Source organism: Anarhichas minor, unplaced genomic scaffold, assembly GCF_050575085.1.
Source record: "Anarhichas minor isolate MPS153535 unplaced genomic scaffold, ASM5057508v1 ptg000016l, whole genome shotgun sequence".
Lineage (NCBI taxonomy): Eukaryota > Metazoa > Chordata > Actinopteri > Perciformes > Anarhichadidae > Anarhichas > Anarhichas minor.
This window is the reverse complement of record NW_027466462.1, coordinates 5001-23195: the sequence shown is the minus strand read 5'-3', so window position 1 is coordinate 23195 and position 18195 is coordinate 5001. Positions and strand designations below refer to the sequence as shown.

Here is an 18195-nt window from a genome sequence, read left to right as displayed (position 1 = left end):
GGATAGGATAAGATAATGTCAGATATGATAAGATAAGACCGTATAAGATAAAATAAAGCTTTATTGACCCCAGAGGAGCTTTACAGAATCACACACACAGAAATGAGAAATAGGTAAATAGAGACGTAAAAATAAAAGATATACAAAACTAGTATTTATGTAAACAGTGTACACCAGAATAATGTGTACTGTGATTAAGTCATGATACTTGGTGTTCAAAACAGAAATATAATATTGTATATGATGTGGTTAACATTATACATCTTTACATGGTATAGCGGTACAGAATACACTAAGGCATTATAGTAATATAGTAATATATTATAGTAATATGTGATAATAACAATAACACAGTATAGTATGTATATAACACATGTTACAGTATAATGTATATCAACAGTAATACAAATATATGAAATACTAGAAGTATATATATGTTAATATTTCATTTAAAAATGAGGGTAAAACCTGTTTGAGATGTTTCAGGTAAAACATTTTAAATCAAGTAAATCTTTGGCTGACGACCAACTTTAAAACACGACAGAACAAGTTGAAGGTGGTGACAGTAACAGAGAGTGTGCACGTTAAAGGGAGCGTGGTGCTGTGAACAAACAGAACTAGAAACAGTCATTGTGTTTATTGGAATGGACCTTTAAAAGAAACACATTCTTTACTTCCACGTGAGCCGTCAGACCTGCCTCAGCTCTGCAGGGTGGAGATCCTCCAGCAGCTCCTCCACAACGACCCGGTTCTGTCCGATGTCCTCAAACTGGGTCAACAGTTCTCTCCGGACCGCCGGGATGGTCCTGTACTCTGGGGGCGGAGCCGGGCCGACGTCGACAGGCTGCAGCTTCATGCGTGGGATGTCTTTGGGAGGCGGAGCGGCCTTCCTCCTCCGGCTGAGAGTCTCGTCCACCTGCTCCACGTCGGCCCGAAGCGTCTGATAGCCGAGGTGATCGACGCTGAACGGTAACACCAACCGGCAGGACCCGTAGCAGGCTCGCAGCTTCAAGTCAATGTCCACCTGGAGACGTACAACAACACTCATATTATGAATCCCCTGTAGGGCTAAGGTCAGACTTCTGTTATTATAACACAGGATATGAGTTCATGTGATATCACAATAAGTTTGATTTCATTCACTTAAAGCTGCATCAACAGATATTTCAGATGGTAGCACAAGATGTAAACACAACACTGACACAAACACTACACGTACACACTACCGGAGCAGTAACGCTGCCTATACACCAAAACAAAAAGCTGAAAGATGCTAAAACGCTGCGTAGAGCTGAGGGGCACACGACCTCTCGTCTGGTCTCACCTCTGTTCGATACATGTCCTCCATTTGTTTCTGGACGCTGGCGCTCAGCTCCTGGAGTTGCAGCGACAGCCGGGACGACCGTCTCCGTCGGGACGTGAGGTTCCTCGCCAATCCTTCAGAGTGTTCCACCAGCTTCAGCTCTGACACTGGAGACGAATACTGTGTTCATCAGCCAGCATTGCTTTAGTCCAGAATACATAACAAGTCAGTCTTACTGTGTCTGTTGACGATGACTCTCCGGTTGTGGCTGTAGATGTGCGTCTCAGCCGCGTCTTCGTACATCTTTGCCGTCTTACACACCTTCCTCAGTCTCCTCTCCACCTTGCTCTCCGTCTGCGAGATCAAACCCTGCAGTCTGCAGCCAGAGGGGCATTTAGAAACCTTCCGGAGAGGAGCACAAGGGTTTACTAGTGTGTGGGTGGGCGTCCTCAGTGGTTACCGCCACCATTCTGATGCTTCAGACGGGCGACACTAATGCTAGGATTGGTAATGTTGAGAAACTAGCAAGAGTACGCTAGAGTTTAAAAATGATCCAACTGAAGAGCCCAGCAAAGCGCTGCCATCGCTCTGAAAGTATCGAGCGGTACTGAATCCAACAGTTGAGTTCACTTCTAATCTTCTGAAAGCTGCATTTACAGGTTTTTAGAGGGTAGCAAAAGATGCTAACACAACACTGACATACCATCATCTTTAGGTTTATGTGGCTAAGCAGTATTACTGTAGTATTACTCTAGTTCTTCAGTAGTAGTAGTAGTAGTACTGTAGTATTACTCTAGTTCTTCAGTAGTAGTAGTAGTAGTAGTACTGGAGTATTACTCTAGTTCTTCAGTAGTAGTAGTAGTAGTAGTAGTAGTAGTAGTAGTAGTAGCAGCAGTAGTAACTCGTGTATCTGAGAGTGTTTTTTCACCCATTTTGGAATCTATCAGCTGATTGAACGGCGTCATCAGTGGAGTTTAAAGTTCTGTAAGTAAAGAGTGTTTTGCATGTTTCTCATCCAGTCGTCGTCCGAACACAGAGGAACATCCGCCGTCGCTCGACAGCGTCGCTTCCTGTGCGTCTGGCTGTGACCGGACGGCTGTCGGCCATCTTGATTCTGCTGCTTCAGCCTCGAACAAACTGCAGACAAACGAGCAAACAAACAGAACTGAGGTCAGTCCACTTTAAACTGAGCTCCAGATCAAACAGCGGCGTTGCAGAGATAGAGGGTGAGTGTTTCAGAGGACAAAGGTCTCATGTTGAGGATTTATTGCTTAAAAACACGACGATTTGTTGCATTTCTAACAAGATTCTCTGATGTCACACAAACACCTAAAATACTTTGATTTGACAAACGTTCTCTTACATCCGCCTCTCTAAACTGCTTTTAATGATTTGTTCTCGTCAACATGGGATGAATCCTTCATCTACTCGTGATGTTTAGAAAGGAACTCTCAGACTGCCTTAGAACCAGGCTGGATTAACCCCGGACCCTCAGGGCTCCTGGTCCTCTGCGTAGCAAGTCGTTTGTTTTGTTTAATAATGTGCATTTAAGCTAAATATACAATAAAAAGTAATATAAAGTGAAATGCTGCTGTATGTAATCAGAGTTTTGCACTGGACACGAGTATTTAAACAGGAAACATGAATAGAGCGTCAACAGGTTATAACACAACTAAAACATTCAACCAGACGACAAACTAAAGATGAATCAATGTCGTTGTTTATTCCAAATATATCTCAAACTCGTCAAATAAATGTGTGAAAATGTGACATAATATAAACTGGTTGCAATAACAAACTTTGTTTTCCATGTTGGGACAAATGTGTGCTGCTGAATATAAAATTATCTTTTCAAAAATATAGTTTTATGATAAACATGATGCATGAAACTCATTTATAAGAATTTATATTATGATTCTATTGACAGGAAGACTTCAGTCACAGTGAAATTCAAACATTATTAAACCGTCCAAAATAAATGAGAAACGTCCTCATTTCTGTCATAAATAATAAGTATAAAGTAAGTTTGTATTTGATTCTCTGCTTTGCTGCAGACATGGTGGTAATTCTGACAAAATAAATGGCTGAATATGTCAAATTTAAATGTATTTATATGTCACCAGATGTCAAGTTTTTCACAATAAAGAAGTTTTTATGTTGATATTAAAGAGTCTTTTTCTGATGTTCATAAACGCAACATTATTTTTCGTATGTATAAAACATCGAAAACTTTAAATAGTGTGAATCATTTTTACAGTCACTTTACATTAAATATGATTGATTCTATAGTCACTTGTAGGAAGGTAACCTTTCTAATATGTTTTGTATTTTAATGTTTCTTTTACTTTGTAATAACACATTTCACTTTTAATACAAACATTTCCAACATAAATAACTCAATGATCTGGTGTTTATCTTTTAGTAAATGTGTTATTTGGACGTAAAGAACGGCACAAACCACAGCGGCTGAAGTGAACATTGAATCTTTATTGAGTGAGCAAAGTTCAGTCGTTGCTCCGTACACAAGTTTGGCAACTTCAGGTCTCGTTCCAAGAACACTGGTGAGATAAACAGGTCAGTGACATTTACACAACAAACACACACACATGGCGACACACCGACGCTGTTTGAGTTCTGAAATCTCAGAATGATTTACCAACAGATCGACAGTCTGAAGGTCTGGAAGCAACTTTGATGTTTTTTTGTTTTCAGGCTCTTGTTTCTTTGTGTCTTGTTGTTTCTTTGGGTTTAAATACAGGAAAGTGTATATTTTATGTGACTGGATCATACTTTCTGCATGTCCTATTAAAAAGCAGCCGGTCGGATAAACATCCTGACAGTTTTCAGGCTGTAATTGGCCGGTTTATACGTCACCCACACGACTCCGTTTTCGACCTCGTACGGCATGTTTTTCTCCGGCTCGTACGTGCCTCTATAATAAATCCCGTTCAGGTTGGCCGACTGGCAGTTGTTGTACCACCACCCGCCCCCGTAAATCTCCGCACAACTCTCCTCCCACTTGTCGTTGTCTCTGTCGAAGGTGCTGAATTTCATACCCGTGTGGGACGCAATGTTGGAGTTGGGCATCGCCAGGGCGTCACCGGCATCCCCGGTGTACCCGGACACGTGCAGCGGGTACCCCTCCTCCTCCGGGCCGACCCTGATTGTGTACTCGGCGCCGGCCACGCCCCCTTCCCAATCCTCCACCTCTACCCTCAGCATGCTCTCGCCCTGATTCGTCAACAGGTGGAGGTTCTGGTTGCCCAGCCAGAACTCCCCCTTGCCCCCGGCGTCGACCGAGCCGAAGCCGTCGCGGTACTCGGCCCAGGAGCGGTTGAAGCCGAGCGCGCCGCTCTCTCTTTGCTGGACTAACAACCACCCGCCCATTAGCCCCTCCTGCTGGCAGTAAACCTCCACTACCTGTGTGGAGTCCGTGCCGCCGGGTTTGATCTTAAACAGGCCGTTCGCTTCCCCTTTCAGGTGGTTCTGGTGGGCCTCGACACAATCTGCGGACAGAGAGGGGGGCACACCGCGGACTACTAGTTAGCGTGGGAGTGGCTATGCTGAAATGCTACTGCAGTGATAAAAGCGCTAACTTTCCAGGGAAACCCTTTGTTGTTTGATGACTCTTGGTGCGAGTGAAATTCTGTTTGGCAAATTTGGTCTTAAATGTTAAATTTATGAAACGTCAAAGATCAATGTAGAAAAATCTCAAAAGGCTAATGGCTACTTTCCATCGCTTAGCTTGTGACCTCGTGTGTGGCTACGGTAACGAGCAGAAACAATTTAAATGTACTATTATTACGTCTGCATTTGAAATATCACCTGGACTGAGAATTCCTCTCCAGAGTATTTAAAATGTTTGTCTCGTTACAAAGCAGAAACAGTGCTCATGCTGTGTTCACACCAAACACGACGAAAACGTTACGCGCTACGAGACAATACGATACAAATCAATGGAAAGACGCGAATAGCAGCGAATGGACGCGAAATCGCGGCGGGCGGTGTAATTGAGGCGAATACGCAAAAAAATCCGCCTCATTCGTTAAAGCCAATCAGCATTGAGATTCTCCTCCTGTCATCACGTCTTGGCGTTGTTTAATCAGAAATGGAAGAAAAAAAATGTCGCCGTAGGTGTTCACCCAGATCTTTATGATACCTAATATTACTACAGAGACCGGACAAAACTTATTTATATATCTTATTATATCATTTTTTATTTTGAGTGTTGATGGAGCTGCTACAATGTTAGCATAGCCTAGCACCGATCAGGCCGAGCTCCATTCAGAAAACAAGTATTTTAAAACGTATTTGCTTGTCGTCTTGCGGAGAGAACTAACAAAGCATGAATTTAGACTTTTTACAAATCGGCATCTTTATGTAGTTATTTTGGCATCACTTTTATTTGTTTATTGCAATTAAATCACAGCTAAATCTGTTGATTTTGGGTTCATACAGCTGTAGTAAACCAGCCGACGTGTGCCATGTAAATTAAAATGAATACAACTCGATCAAATTTACAGAGCGCCTCCGGATGATGTTGTGAACCCAGACAAGACGACGTTTAGCTTCCTGGATATCTGGACTTCCACAACATGTAAAAAGCAGAAATAGTGGTTATTTCAACCGTGATGGATGGAACGTCTACGGCGCGATTCTGGCGAATGACGCAAATAAACACAAATGATGCCGCGATCGAACTCCTGCGAGTAACTCGGAAATTCGTTTTGTGTGAACGCAGCATTAAAGTTCATAATTGTCTTTTTTTCTACTCAATGACCCAAAATACCTCAACTAACAACACTGATTGTAAAAATCTTTAAGCTCTAGCGACAAACAATGGCAATTACTGTGTTCACTTCCTGTTTTTTGGTACATAAGGCTAGCTAGCTGATGCTAACGCACGCCGCCTAGCTGAGTGTGCCGTTCTGGGCCGTGAAGATTTTCACTGCAGGTCGGATGTTTCGGTACCTTTTCCTACATAATCGGCGTGCCGCTCGATACGCGTGCTCTTCACACTCCGGGCGTGGAAATCGGGGAGGTCATCGTCGGCATTGGCCGCCCCGAAAAAGCCGAGGTCATCGCCAAATGGATTCTCCAGATCTAAGTGGCTTCCCTTGGTGCCGCCGCTGTGGACGGTCTTGGTCAAAGAAGAAGAAGAAGAGGAGGAGGAGGAGGAGGATGATGTTAAGCTAGGGAACAAAGAGCCCATCCCTCCCTTGGTGCTGTCCGTCATGGCTTGGCACTCAGGGCCTCCCTCCATCACCTCCTCTGTCTTCTCCACCGGCCCGTCCTTCGTGTGGACGATGGTCTTCCTGATGCTCCTGGTGCAGGTGATGGTTTTGGTGGACACGTGGCTTGTGCTGGGCTGGCCGAGGCCGCCGCTCATGTCAAAGAAATCGCCCCCGAGCTCGGTGATGGATGAAGATGAGGAGGAGGAGGAGGATGAAGAAGACCCCGATGAGGGTGTAGACTGAGTGTACGAAGTACCTGAGACCTTGGAGATGGTTGCCGGGGATGAGATGGAGCCCTCCTGCTCGAGCATCAACTCGACCATCTGCACCTGAGAAATAAGAAGAAGAACTTAAGCACGCGTGTGTTTTTATTCAAATGATGTCAATAAGGAGAAGTGTTGATATCCATGTTATATTTCTGTGAGTACTTTGTCTCCTGGGTAAAAAAACTAACAAAACCCTGTGATTTTTGGACGCATTCAAGATCCCATGCAGAGTTCCACGAACTCATTCAAAACCTTTTTGTGATAAGTCAACGGTCAACATAATCCACGACAAAACACATTTCCAGCAGTTTTGATGCAAGTTTATGGGATTCTGAGGAGACCAGGCTGGAACACAACCCGTCATATCCAGGTGGCAACCTCCGGTTCTGCCGAGTGAAGCCGATGTGGAACGGTCTTAAAGCTGCATTCTCTCTAGTGTCCACCAGGGGGCGACTCCTCTGGTTGTATAGAAGTCTATGAGAAAATGACTCTTCTTCTCTCTTGATTTATTACCTCAGTAAACATTGTTTCAAGTCTTCTTCAATACAGCATGATGTTCATTTAGTACATTATGGTCCATTTAGAGTCAAACAGACCATAAAGCAGGGGATGCTTTAGGGCGGGGCTACACGGTGATTGACAGGTCTCTACCAGAGACGTATACGGCGTCTCTATGTCACTCCTCCTCAGTCCAGATATGGTCACTTCCTGTTCACTGGTTGCAAAAGAAACAACATGGCGACAGCGAAATCGCCGAACTAGAGGCTTCAAAACAACCGTCCACAAACCAATGAATGACATCACAATGACTACGTCCACTTCTTAAATACAGTCTATGGTCGTATCTTAAGTGATGATGGGAGGAAGACCTGGAGAAGTGGCTTCAGATAGCAGTAACAGACGGTACTAGTTAGGTGATGTGGGACTTTGAGACAGTTCTTCTGTTCCACCCGTCTGAATAAAAAGGCGCCTCCCTTCATGATCACTTTGGTCGATAGCAACAGAAACAATGAGCCGAATGAGATGACAGAGATCGCCCTCCCTTCCCTCGGTGGTCGACCGCACATTATCAAGCTTAAGGTGCAACAGCTTGAGTTCATTTATGTCCCAAAAGATCTCAAAAAGGAAAAGGGAAGACGCTGCATTCCCGCTAACTCTTGCAGACGTCTATTCAGCGAAAGCTATTACCCATAATTCACGGCAGGTATCACGTAGTGAGAGCTAACGTGGGAAAGGAAAGATGAGTTTTTCATGACATTACACAAAGAGACCCTCACATCGGAGAACATGTTGTCTCTCTGCTGTCCGCCGTCCACGTCCTTGGACTTCTGGAGGTTGTTCACAACGGTGGCCTTCAGCGGCCTGCTCTTCATCACGTACAGCGTCCCCACGGTCTCGATGTTCTGGGCCGACTGGGAGTCCAGCTGGTTGACCTGGAGACGGGGAGAGAAAGTGCGAGAACATGATTTTTGGGTCAAGATTTATTAAAAGTGGGTGAAAAATCCATCTGCGAGTGGGAGAAACCTGACGAAGCGACTCTCAAAACACACAACTTATAAGAAAATAAGTGGATAAAACACAAGTATAGATTCTGACTTTTTAAAAAGCTATAGAATAAACCTTTACCACATCTTTTAATTTACCTTTGCCAGATGTTTTTTGCATAAAATTGTCTCACTTAAGTTTTTAATTTCAAAATTGTGCAGTGAAATTGAATTATCACTTTCTTAATTTGTTAAACGTGGTTCGTCGAGTCGAACTTCAGGTAATGTTGTGTGTGTGGTTGTGTGTGTGTGTGTGTGTGTGTGTGTGTGTGTGTGTGTGCGTGTGTGTGTGTGGTTGTGTGTGGTTGTGTGTGTGTGTGTGTGTGTGTGTGTGTGTGTGTGTGTGGTTGTGTGTGTGTGTGTGTGTGTGGTTGTGTGTGTGTGTGTGTGGTTGTGTGTGTGTGTGTGTGGTTGTGTGTGTGTGTGTGTGGTTGTGTGTGTGTGTGTGTGTGTGGTTGTGTGTGTGTGTGTGTGTGTTCTCACCTGTTTCTTCAGTGCCTCGTAGCTCTCGTGGTCCACCTCGTACTTGGTGTAGCTTTGACAGGATCCTTTGCAGGAACGGAGCTTAATGTCGATATCCACCTGACGGAGGAGACAGGGAGTTGGAGTTCATGCTTCCTGTTTGGTTAACGGGTTTGTTCACACGTTAAATAACGTTTGATTCACTGTATAAACACATATTCTGCCAGAGAAATGTATGTTTGAGGAGAAATGAGCCTTTTCTTTACTTGCAGCAGCTGCACTCTCTGCTGGTGAGATAGCTGCTGCTAACGTTAGCTGAAGCTAAAACTAAAAACTACAGCTACAGCTCATCTCCTGCTGAAGCTAACTAGCTTTGTTGTGTTCAACTGATCAACTATGGTCAGTAAATAATGGACTATAAATGATCCGGTATATTTAATTTATCAATAAAAGAAAACAAGCACGAACACTTCACTGTCTTCACTTTTCAAACCACACAAACACAATCAGCAAAACAGAACGAACACAATAAACAGGAATTAAAAACAGTTACAAGAATCATAAAAACATCAGATAACAAACGATTTAACTCTTAAATGTTTGAGGTGCAATGACGTTCTGAGGTAAAATAACCTAAAAGCCGTAAATCTAAGTTACTACAGTGTCAGCTGAGTGTAAACGTGTGTGTTTTGTCCCTGCCGTGTCTCCGTACCTCCAGCCTCTGCATCTCCACCACCTGGTCTTTGATCCGGTCCTTCAGGGATCCCAGGATCCTCAGCTGTCGGTCGATCTTGATCTTCATGTCTGTGATTCTCTGACGCAGAGTCTGGGCCAGGTTGTAGTAGTTGTTATCGTTCCCTGGAGGACAAAGATATGCAGACAGAGCACTTGATATTAACATCACATGTAATATAGATTTTAGTCAGAAGCCTCCCTGTATATTCAACATAATGTTCATTTCCCCCCCGGTAAACCTTCTGAACCCCGGAGCAGTTTCAGGGCGTTTTTTTTCCCATTTTTGGGGTTCAGAGGGTTAATTAACGACCGTCAACTCAAAGGAGGAGATGGAAGGTTTCTACGCTCGGATAAGAAGAAGAAGACTGACCGGCGTCGATGGTGAGTTTGTCCTTCAGGGAGTCGTAGGTCTGTTTGGTCACCTGGTCGGTGGAGCGGTGCTTGGCCTTGTTCTGCTCCAGGAGGCTGCGGATCTTCTCGATCTTCCTCAGAGAGTTGTGGTCGAACCGATCCAACAGACCCTGGATCCTGCAGCCCGACGGACACTTGGCGCCCTGATTGGGGGGGGGGGGGAGACGCTTAGTCCGTTATTGATGCATAAAATAAAGTACAACGAACGAGAGGAGAAAATATCAGGAGGGATGAAAGAAATAAAACCCACAGAGCTTCTAAAAGGAACCAACCCAACATTAAAGGTGAATGACACAAATATGTTTATAATATCTGAAACTAAAAAAGAAGGAAATGGAAAGAGAGAATAGAAATAATAAGTATATTAAATATAATATTTTGTGATAAAAAGCTATAGAAACGTGTTCAAACCGGACGTTCACAAGAAACATCTCTCTGTAAAATATGAATATTTATTTGCAAAGTACTTCATACGTCAAGTAAATAAATCCCTTTGAGTCACTGAAAGCATGAGAATAAAATAAGATAAGACATCTGCAGCTTCAGGTAAAGCTTTGAAGAATATTCTAATGAGTATTTTGGGCTGTGATGGAGCTGCTCACCCATTGGTCGTCTGTGCAGAAAGGCCACTCCTTCTCAGGGGCACATTTATCCGATCTGGTGCCCTGCTCCACCGGTCGGGCTCCTCTGGGGTCCAGCATGGTGGCCTGGAGACCAACAGGCCAACAGAGACCAACACAACACAGACTTTGATTTCAGGATTCTTCTCCAATTTAGTTCAGTTTAGTGTCGGAGCACCGTGAGCAAAAGAAACGGATCATAAGTATGAATTAATTTATGGTTTTGGGGCTTTTTCACATTTATTTAAATCTAGCGAATAACACATTAAATCATAATGGTTCAATACCAGCAGGTTCTTGAGAGTAATAACAGTGAATTAATATATATTTATATATATTTGACCTGCTGTGACTCAGTATATGAACATCGTGATCATCGTAAATGAACCTACTTGCTGGTAAATGCAGCGTTGTGTGTGTATAAATATAAGTTAAACACTATTATATTTAGACTTATGTTGAGTTGACGAGTGCAAAGTTACCAACGTTATATATTAATATATTTATAAAAATAGAATTTAATTGCATCTATAATGTACAGTATGATGTACAGTAAGAACCAGGTCGTTTATATACTAATAAATTAAATTATGAGACAAATAAAATGATTTAATCATCTGAGCTTTCATTTTAAAACTACTATACTTACGTACATATATTATGTATATTATTATATATTATGTATTATTTATATTTTCAATAGTATTTCTGGTACATTTAAAGGCATATTAATTCATTTATCGAGTAATTTATTTATTAAAAACAGCTGAACGATTAAATCAAGTGACACAAAGCAGGTCATAATATTAAAGTTTAAATCATAAAGAAATAAAAAGCCCATTTTTCAACGAGACGTCAGATTTCTGAGAGTAATTCATAAAATGTTTCGATGTATTTAAACGTTACTCACCAGAGATGAAGCCGCACATATCGCACCGACACACACGAGGAGGTTGAGTCTCTGCATCTTCGTTCTCGTCGTTCTCCGGCTGATGAATGTTCCTCCGCCGTCGCCGTCGCCTCATTATGAAGCCTGCTGAGTTCAATCTGACCAACTGTGACTCATCAGGTCAAAGTCGACGCGGAGGCGGTTTTATTTGTACTGTGTGTCCTCAAACACAGCTCACTCACTGCAGCATTTACTGGCATCTGATGTTTCCTCAAAGCAAACGGTGACAAAACAATCAGGAGCCACTGACGACAAACACCAGACGTTTTACTTCACTTGTTTACGAAGCATTCTGATGAGTGTGCTGCTGTGACATGACCTGTGGGTCGTAAGGACAGAAACTTCACACAAGAAGAAACATGGTGATTAAAGCTGGAATATTAAGTTATATCTCACATTCTCATCACGGTCACGACGTTATTCTGCTCAAACGTTAAGATCAAAGTCTTCACTACATCCCTGCACATCCTGAGGAGATGTGGAGCTCGACTGTGAGGAGCTGGAGACCGCTGAGCAGAATGCAGCAGCAGCGCCACCTGGTGGCCCCAACGCTGTTAAAGCTCCACCGTGCAGAGGGCCAAACAGATACACAGGTACAGGTACACAGGTACACAGGTACAGGTACACAGATACACAGATACACAGGTACAGGTACACAGGTACAGGTACACAGGTACAGGTACACAGATACACAGGTACAGGTACACAGGTACAGGTACACAGGTACAGGTACACAGATACACAGGTACAGGTACACAGGTACAGGTACACAGATACACAGATACACAGGTACAGGTACAGTCCTGCTTCAGAGAATACGCAGTTAAAAGGACCAAACAGCTGATAGAAGAACGGACGAGTGTCAATGAAAGAAGCCGATTAATAAAGTTTGATTGTAAGAAAGCAGAGAATTGTATTAAAAGGTCATAAAAATAACAGGAAATAATCTGATGAAAATTCATCCAAATCGCTCGTTTGACACAAACTTCCTGCAGCTGTTGTGTTCACTGTTTGTGTTGATTGTAGAGTTCATGAGTTATGAGTTGAAGATAATGTGAAATATCTATAAAATGTGTCCCTGAAGGAGAAAGTTTGGAAACTATTGCTGTTAGTACAAATGATTCATAACATTATAAAAGCAATAATCAAACAAAGAATCACTGAAACCAAAAGATTGATTGAAAAGCATGTTTTATTTAAACAATCACAAAAACTAGAAAACGTCAGAAATTGTGATATTTCATCAAAACATTTTATTCTTCATGTTCTCATCATAAATCTCTCCTCTAATAAAGAGTTCACTTTAACCAGATTGTGTAAAAACATTAAAGTGTGAAACTATGACGTCATGATTGATTCATCTGAGACCAAGTCATGTGACCACAAGGAGGAGACACTCTGACTGAACTACAGGAAGTGAACACGGAGAGGAGAGAGATGTGAATAATTTTCATAAATATATATTCCATCATTTGTCAATCAGCAGCAGGTAGATGACATGAATGTGTTCAATTAATGTTTGACATTATTAACACTAAAAAGAGTTTTCTGGGTGTTAAATTATTCATTTCGTGTAGAGTTCTAAAGACTTAATGAAATAATCTTTTTAACATCTTTTTGTTCATAATTTCTAAAACGTAAAACAAGTTAAACTCTCCCGATTGTTTTGAGTCAATCTGTACTGAAAAATATATAATAAAAGGAGAAAACAGACATGAATTCATTGATGATCCATATTAACAGATACAGATTATTTTAGTTGTTTGTTTGGATCCATTTGCTCAGCATGAAGACTGGAGAAGATGAGCTAGCATGGCTCTGTCCAAAACAAACCAATCTGCCTCTCAGCACCTGAAGCTCACCAATTTAAGGTTCACTGATTGAGTCACTTTATTCTACACAAGAATAAAAAGACTAAACAAACCCTGAACCCCCAAACAGGCTGTTGCTGGGTTGGGTGCTGTTGCGCAGGCACCCCACCTCACTAATACCAACACGTTATATCTCAATATACAAAAAAAACAAAGTGTATGCTGGACGTTTGAGTTTTAGAGGCGTTTGTTGGTGGATTTTGTTTTGTTGTTGGTAGTGGCTTCATATTTAGATTTTAGACCAAGAGGTTGAATGTCTAGCCCGAGGGCACGTGGACAGGGGGAACCAGAACCAGAGATCCACAGTCTCTACTGTTTCTTGTTGTGTGTGAGTCGGTGGCTCGAGAGGTGCTGCAGCAGCCTGAAGCCCTTCTGACAGTGTTCACACTTAAAGGGCTTCTCGCCCGTGTGGATGCGCGCGTGTTTGGCGAGGTTGCTCTTGTCGTTGAACTGCTTCCCGCACTCTTTACAGTCATACGGTTTCTCCCCCGAGTGGATCAGCCAGTGTTTCTTCAGGCTCACGGCCTGGGTGAAGGACTTTCTGCACTGGGAGCAGCGGTGCGGTTTCTCCGGCGTCTCGGGATCTGCCGGCACCGCGGGCTCTGCGATGTCCCGGCTCGGCGGTTTCTCCTCGTGCGTGGACCGGTGCGTTTTCAACGCCGAGTGGTTGGTGTAACCCTTCCCGCAGGTGTCGCACGTGTACGGCCTCTCGCCCGTGTGGCTGCGCTCGTGGACGAGCAGGTGCTGCAGGAGCCGGCAGCCCTTGGCGCAGTATGAGCAGCGGTACGGTTTCTCTCCCGTGTGTATCATCTTGTGCTTCTTCAAGTTGTTCCTGCCGCTGAAGGCCTTGGGGCACATGTTGCACTTGAAGGGTTTCTCCCCCGAGTGGGTGTACAGGTGCGCCGCCAGGGACATCTGGACCCTGAAGCGCTTCGGGCACAGCTCGCACTGGTACGGCTTCTCGCCCGTGTGAACCCGCTCGTGCTGCTTCAGTTTGGCCAGGTGCTTGAAGCTTTTGGCGCAGCGGCTGCATCCGTGCGGTCTCTCCTCGGAGTGGCTGAGCATGTGGATTTTGAGGTCCCCCTTCCTGGCGCAGCTCTTGCCACACTGCTCGCACGTGAACGCTTTCTCCCCCGTGTGGGTGAGCTGGTGCAGCTTCAGAGTGCCCTCCCTCCCGAACTGCTTCCCGCAAACCTCGCAGCTGTGACACCTCTCCCCCGTGTGGGTGAGCAGGTGCTGCCGGAGGGTGTGCAGCAAGTAGAAGCTCTTGTCGCACTGCTCGCAGGCGTGCCGTCTCTCTCGCGGAGCCTCCTCGGATGTTTCTCTACCGTCGTGGTGCTCGCGGCGCACATGCAGCCGCAAGTGCCGCTCAGTGCGGAAAGTCAGGCCGCACTCGTTGCACGAATACGTCTCCTGTTCCGACTCTGGCGGGCTCGCTGTACATGTCGCTGCGCCGCAGTGGTGCAGCTGGTGTCTGGTGAGGTGGCTCCTCTTCGAGAAGGATCTCCCACAATCCTCGCAGGGGAGATGTCGGCGTTCGGACGCTGTTTCCTTCTGGTTCTTCTCTGCTTTGTTTGTCATCGGTCGCGAGAAAGGAAAAAGAACACACAGTTAAATTTAACAGTGGATCTGCGATCGTTGCATGAATGCGTCTCCTGCTCCGCCTGACTCATCGTACCTCTTTTGGCGCCGCAGTGGTGCGACCGGTGTCTGGTGAGGTTGCTCCTCTTTGCGAAGGATTTCCCACAATCCTCACAGGGGAGACGTCGGCGTTCGGATGCAGCTTCCTGTTTGCTCCCCGCTGCTTTGTCATCATCGGTCGAGTCAAGACACGGAAAAGGAAGAAACACAAAGCTCAAATGTCTCATTTCTACAACACTGAGCCGGGATGTGTGTTTTAATCTTTAGATGGTCGGAGAAGAGTTAAACTTGGTAAAGTTAATATTTTCTACTAGAAACGTTTACCTCCACCTCCCGGCTCGGAGGCTTCTACAGCTTCAGCTTCCCGTTCCTTCGGTGTGGAGACGTTTTGTGATTCTGCTTCCCGCCGACGTTCCTCCGGATCCCCGAGCGTGGCGTCTCTGAGGGACTCTGATAGTTGGTAGTCCTGTATGAGCCACGCCACCTGGTCCGAGGCGCCGCCGCCGCCGTCCTCCTGGAACACTAACAGGGTCTCCTCTGAGGCCACGCGACTCTGCTGCAGTTCATCTGTTCCTTTGGTTCTGGTTCCCCCCCAGCCGGGGTCTTCAGAGTCCTCCACTTCCACTTTAAACAGGTTGATCGGCGCTCCGGTGTCGCTTTTGCACCAGTCCGCGTACCGGCCCAGCTCCGGGTTCTCAAAGTAGTCGACCACCTCCTCCTTGACCTCCACCTTGATGCCGACGTGACTCTGCTCCGCTGCCCCGTGGACCAGCTGCCTGAGTCCTGGAAGTGTCATGCAGTCCACCAGGCGGAGGGAGAGACCCCTCAGAGCGAGGGCAGAGGAGTCGACTGAGGAGCCTGAGGGAAGGAAAGAGGATTCACGAAGCACAATTCATACGCTGGGGACGTTTTAAAAAGAGCTCGACATGCAAGAGATGATGTCAAAGGAAGAAAATATAAAGTGTGACACAAAGTTCTACTGACGGCTTCATATGGAGGGAGGAAGGAAGAAGAGGAGGAGAAAGGAGGAGGGATGAAGGAGGGAGAATGGAGAAGAAGGAGAAGGGAGGAAGAGGAGGAGGAAGGAGGAGGAGAAGGAAGAGAAGGAGAAGGGAGGAAGAGGCGAAGGATGAAGGAGGGAGTAGAAGGAGGGATGAAGGAGGGAGAAAGGAGAATAAGGAGAAGGAAGGAGGAGAAGAAGGAGGAGGACAAGGGAGGAAGGAGGAGAAGGAAGGAAGGAGAAGGAGAAGGGAGGAGGAGAAGGAAGGAAGGAGAAGGAGAAGGGAGGAGGAGAAGGAAGGAAGGAGAAGGAGAAGGGAGGAGGAGAAGGAAGGAAGGAGAAGGAGAAGGGAGGAGTCTGACGTACGGAGGATCCATTCAGCTCTGTGTCTGTTTCCTTTAAAGTGACTCAGTGAACATGAATAAAATAATTCTTCAGTGAATCTTGAATCATCACACGTTTAAATGAACACAGTGTGGAAGTAAACACATCATAGTTAAGTCTAGTGAAGCAAAGCAGCATCTCAGCACCAGTAACAGCACTAAAACACACGAGTACTGTTGTTAACTAAAGTATATTTATACAGATAACAGAGAGCAGGAGATAAACCCCCCCCCCCATGTGACAGTGAACAGGTGGCTGATGATGTTTGTTGACTACATACAGGTAAATGAACTCCTGTGTGACGTCATGTTTCCGCTCACCTGCCGGCTCCGGCCTCACAGCTGGTCCGGGGTCAGCAGGTCTGGGGTCAGCTGGTCTGGGGTCAGCAGGTCTGGGGTCAGCTGGTGTCTTCAGACAGTCCACCAGACGGACAGACAGACGCTTGAAGCCGAGCAGAGACGAGCTGCTGGGAGACGCCATGTCTTCACCGGAGGTCAGAGGTCACAGGTTCATCTACAGACGGCCTGAGAGACAGGAGAAAACTTTAAATGTACTTAGTTACATTCCACCACCTGCTGATTGAATGTCTGACCTCATATAACATCGTCTGTCTATGAGGCTAACTTTAGCTTAGCATTACATTCAAGCTTCAAACTGGGGCTAAGGAAGAGGAAGGAAGGAGGAGGAAGAGGAAGGAAGGAAGGAAGAGGAAGGAAGGAAGGAGGAGGAAGAAGAAGGAGGAAGAGTCTGTCTACCTTCAGCTGATTAACTCTGTTCCGGTTCGAGTTGTTAACCGTTTGGTGAAAAGTAAACTACAACATATATAATATGTAATATGTTTATACAACACAAAGAGAGAAACATCCTGTCAACTTACCCAACGGGCGTAGAGTCTCTACTTCCGGGCTAATGTTTGAGCTAAACGGCTGCAGACGAACCTCCGCTTCATAGAACCTTTAATAACTGTCCACTACTAACTCTCTAGTTAGTAAACTGTCTGTTCATAAAGATCATTACATTAAAAAACGGTTCAAAACGTACGAAACAGACGCAGAGGAGAAGCTCTCGGTGAATTACCGACATGGTTGTTTTCTTCCGGGTTTATGTGACGGACCTGTCTGGTCAACCAATGGGCGCAGAGAAAATGGAGGAGGAGGCGGGTTGTTTTAGAGAATTGGCGCCAATCGCCGTGTCGCTTGTTTACAGGGAAACGGCACCTCGGTTAGGACAAAAATAGCACAATACGCGGAAGGAGGAGGAGAAGAAGAAGGAAGTAAAAAGTACTACATTGGCCTCTGATATGTTGTGCAGTAGAAGGATAAAGTAGCACAACAAGTAAAATAACATGAACGAGCATTGACAAGCAAAGAAAATACTTTTATTCACCCAAACACCAGTAATTAAACGTACTGCTCTCTTTGTGTCGTTCCACACATCCACCACTAGGTGGAGCCACGTGATCAGTGTTTCTCTCTTTACAGCGTTTCATTCACACAGTTTCAGGGCGGTGTTTGTTTATTGCTCCTGTCACATTATACACCCTGTGGCCTTCATTTTCACTGCAATATATAAAAGTCCTGCATCTCTATGGAAACAGAGCCATCATGGCTACAAGTAGAGAGAACTACAACATGTCTTTAGTGCAGAACAACACAGTTACAACGACATCAATCATAACAAAATATATGCATGTTGAATTGCTTTGATAACGTATTTTACAGAAATTGGAAAACAATGGAATCTAAGTGTCCACAAGTGTTACCAATGTTGGAGAA

General features: G+C 44.8%; 3 protein-coding genes across 7 annotated transcripts; all 3 read right to left on the bottom strand.

Moving 5' to 3' along the window:
* Positions 1–217: 217 nt before the first annotated feature.
* Positions 218–2410, bottom strand: LOC142950586 (fibrinogen alpha chain). The gene is made up of 4 exons (XM_076092149.1): positions 2336–2410; positions 1540–1705; positions 1325–1470; positions 218–1024 (listed from the first exon to the last, which is right to left on the bottom strand). The coding sequence occupies exons 1-4, from the start codon at positions 2408–2410 to the stop codon at positions 689–691; spliced, it is 723 nt and encodes a 240-aa protein (XP_075948264.1). The 3' UTR covers positions 218–688.
* A 1360-nt stretch (positions 2411–3770) lies between these two features.
* fga (fibrinogen alpha chain) lies at positions 3771–11837 on the bottom strand. The gene is made up of 8 exons (XM_076092232.1): positions 11486–11837; positions 10558–10662; positions 9915–10098; positions 9522–9667; positions 8831–8929; positions 8081–8236; positions 6275–6866; positions 3771–4809 (listed from the first exon to the last, which is right to left on the bottom strand). Exons 1-8 carry the CDS (start codon positions 11540–11542, stop codon positions 4109–4111), a joined length of 2040 nt encoding a protein of 679 aa, XP_075948347.1. The 5' UTR covers positions 11543–11837; the 3' UTR covers positions 3771–4108.
* Positions 11838–12698: 861 nt separating this feature from the next.
* LOC142950694 (uncharacterized) lies at positions 12699–17519 on the bottom strand. 5 transcript variants are annotated; one of them, XM_076092258.1, is made up of 6 exons: positions 17298–17519; positions 16810–16944; positions 16741–16779; positions 15361–15894; positions 15074–15199; positions 12699–14963 (listed from the first exon to the last, which is right to left on the bottom strand). In XM_076092258.1, the coding sequence occupies exons 2-6, from the start codon at positions 16898–16900 to the stop codon at positions 13705–13707; spliced, it is 2049 nt and encodes a 682-aa protein (XP_075948373.1). In that variant the 5' UTR covers positions 16901–16944; positions 17298–17519; the 3' UTR covers positions 12699–13704. The 5 variants fall into 5 exon arrangements, with proteins under 5 accessions (XP_075948373.1, XP_075948369.1, XP_075948371.1 ...); XM_076092254.1 differs by having other exon boundaries at positions 16741–16944; XM_076092256.1 differs by having other exon boundaries at positions 12699–14960; positions 16741–16944.
* Positions 17520–18195: the final 676 nt, after the last annotated feature.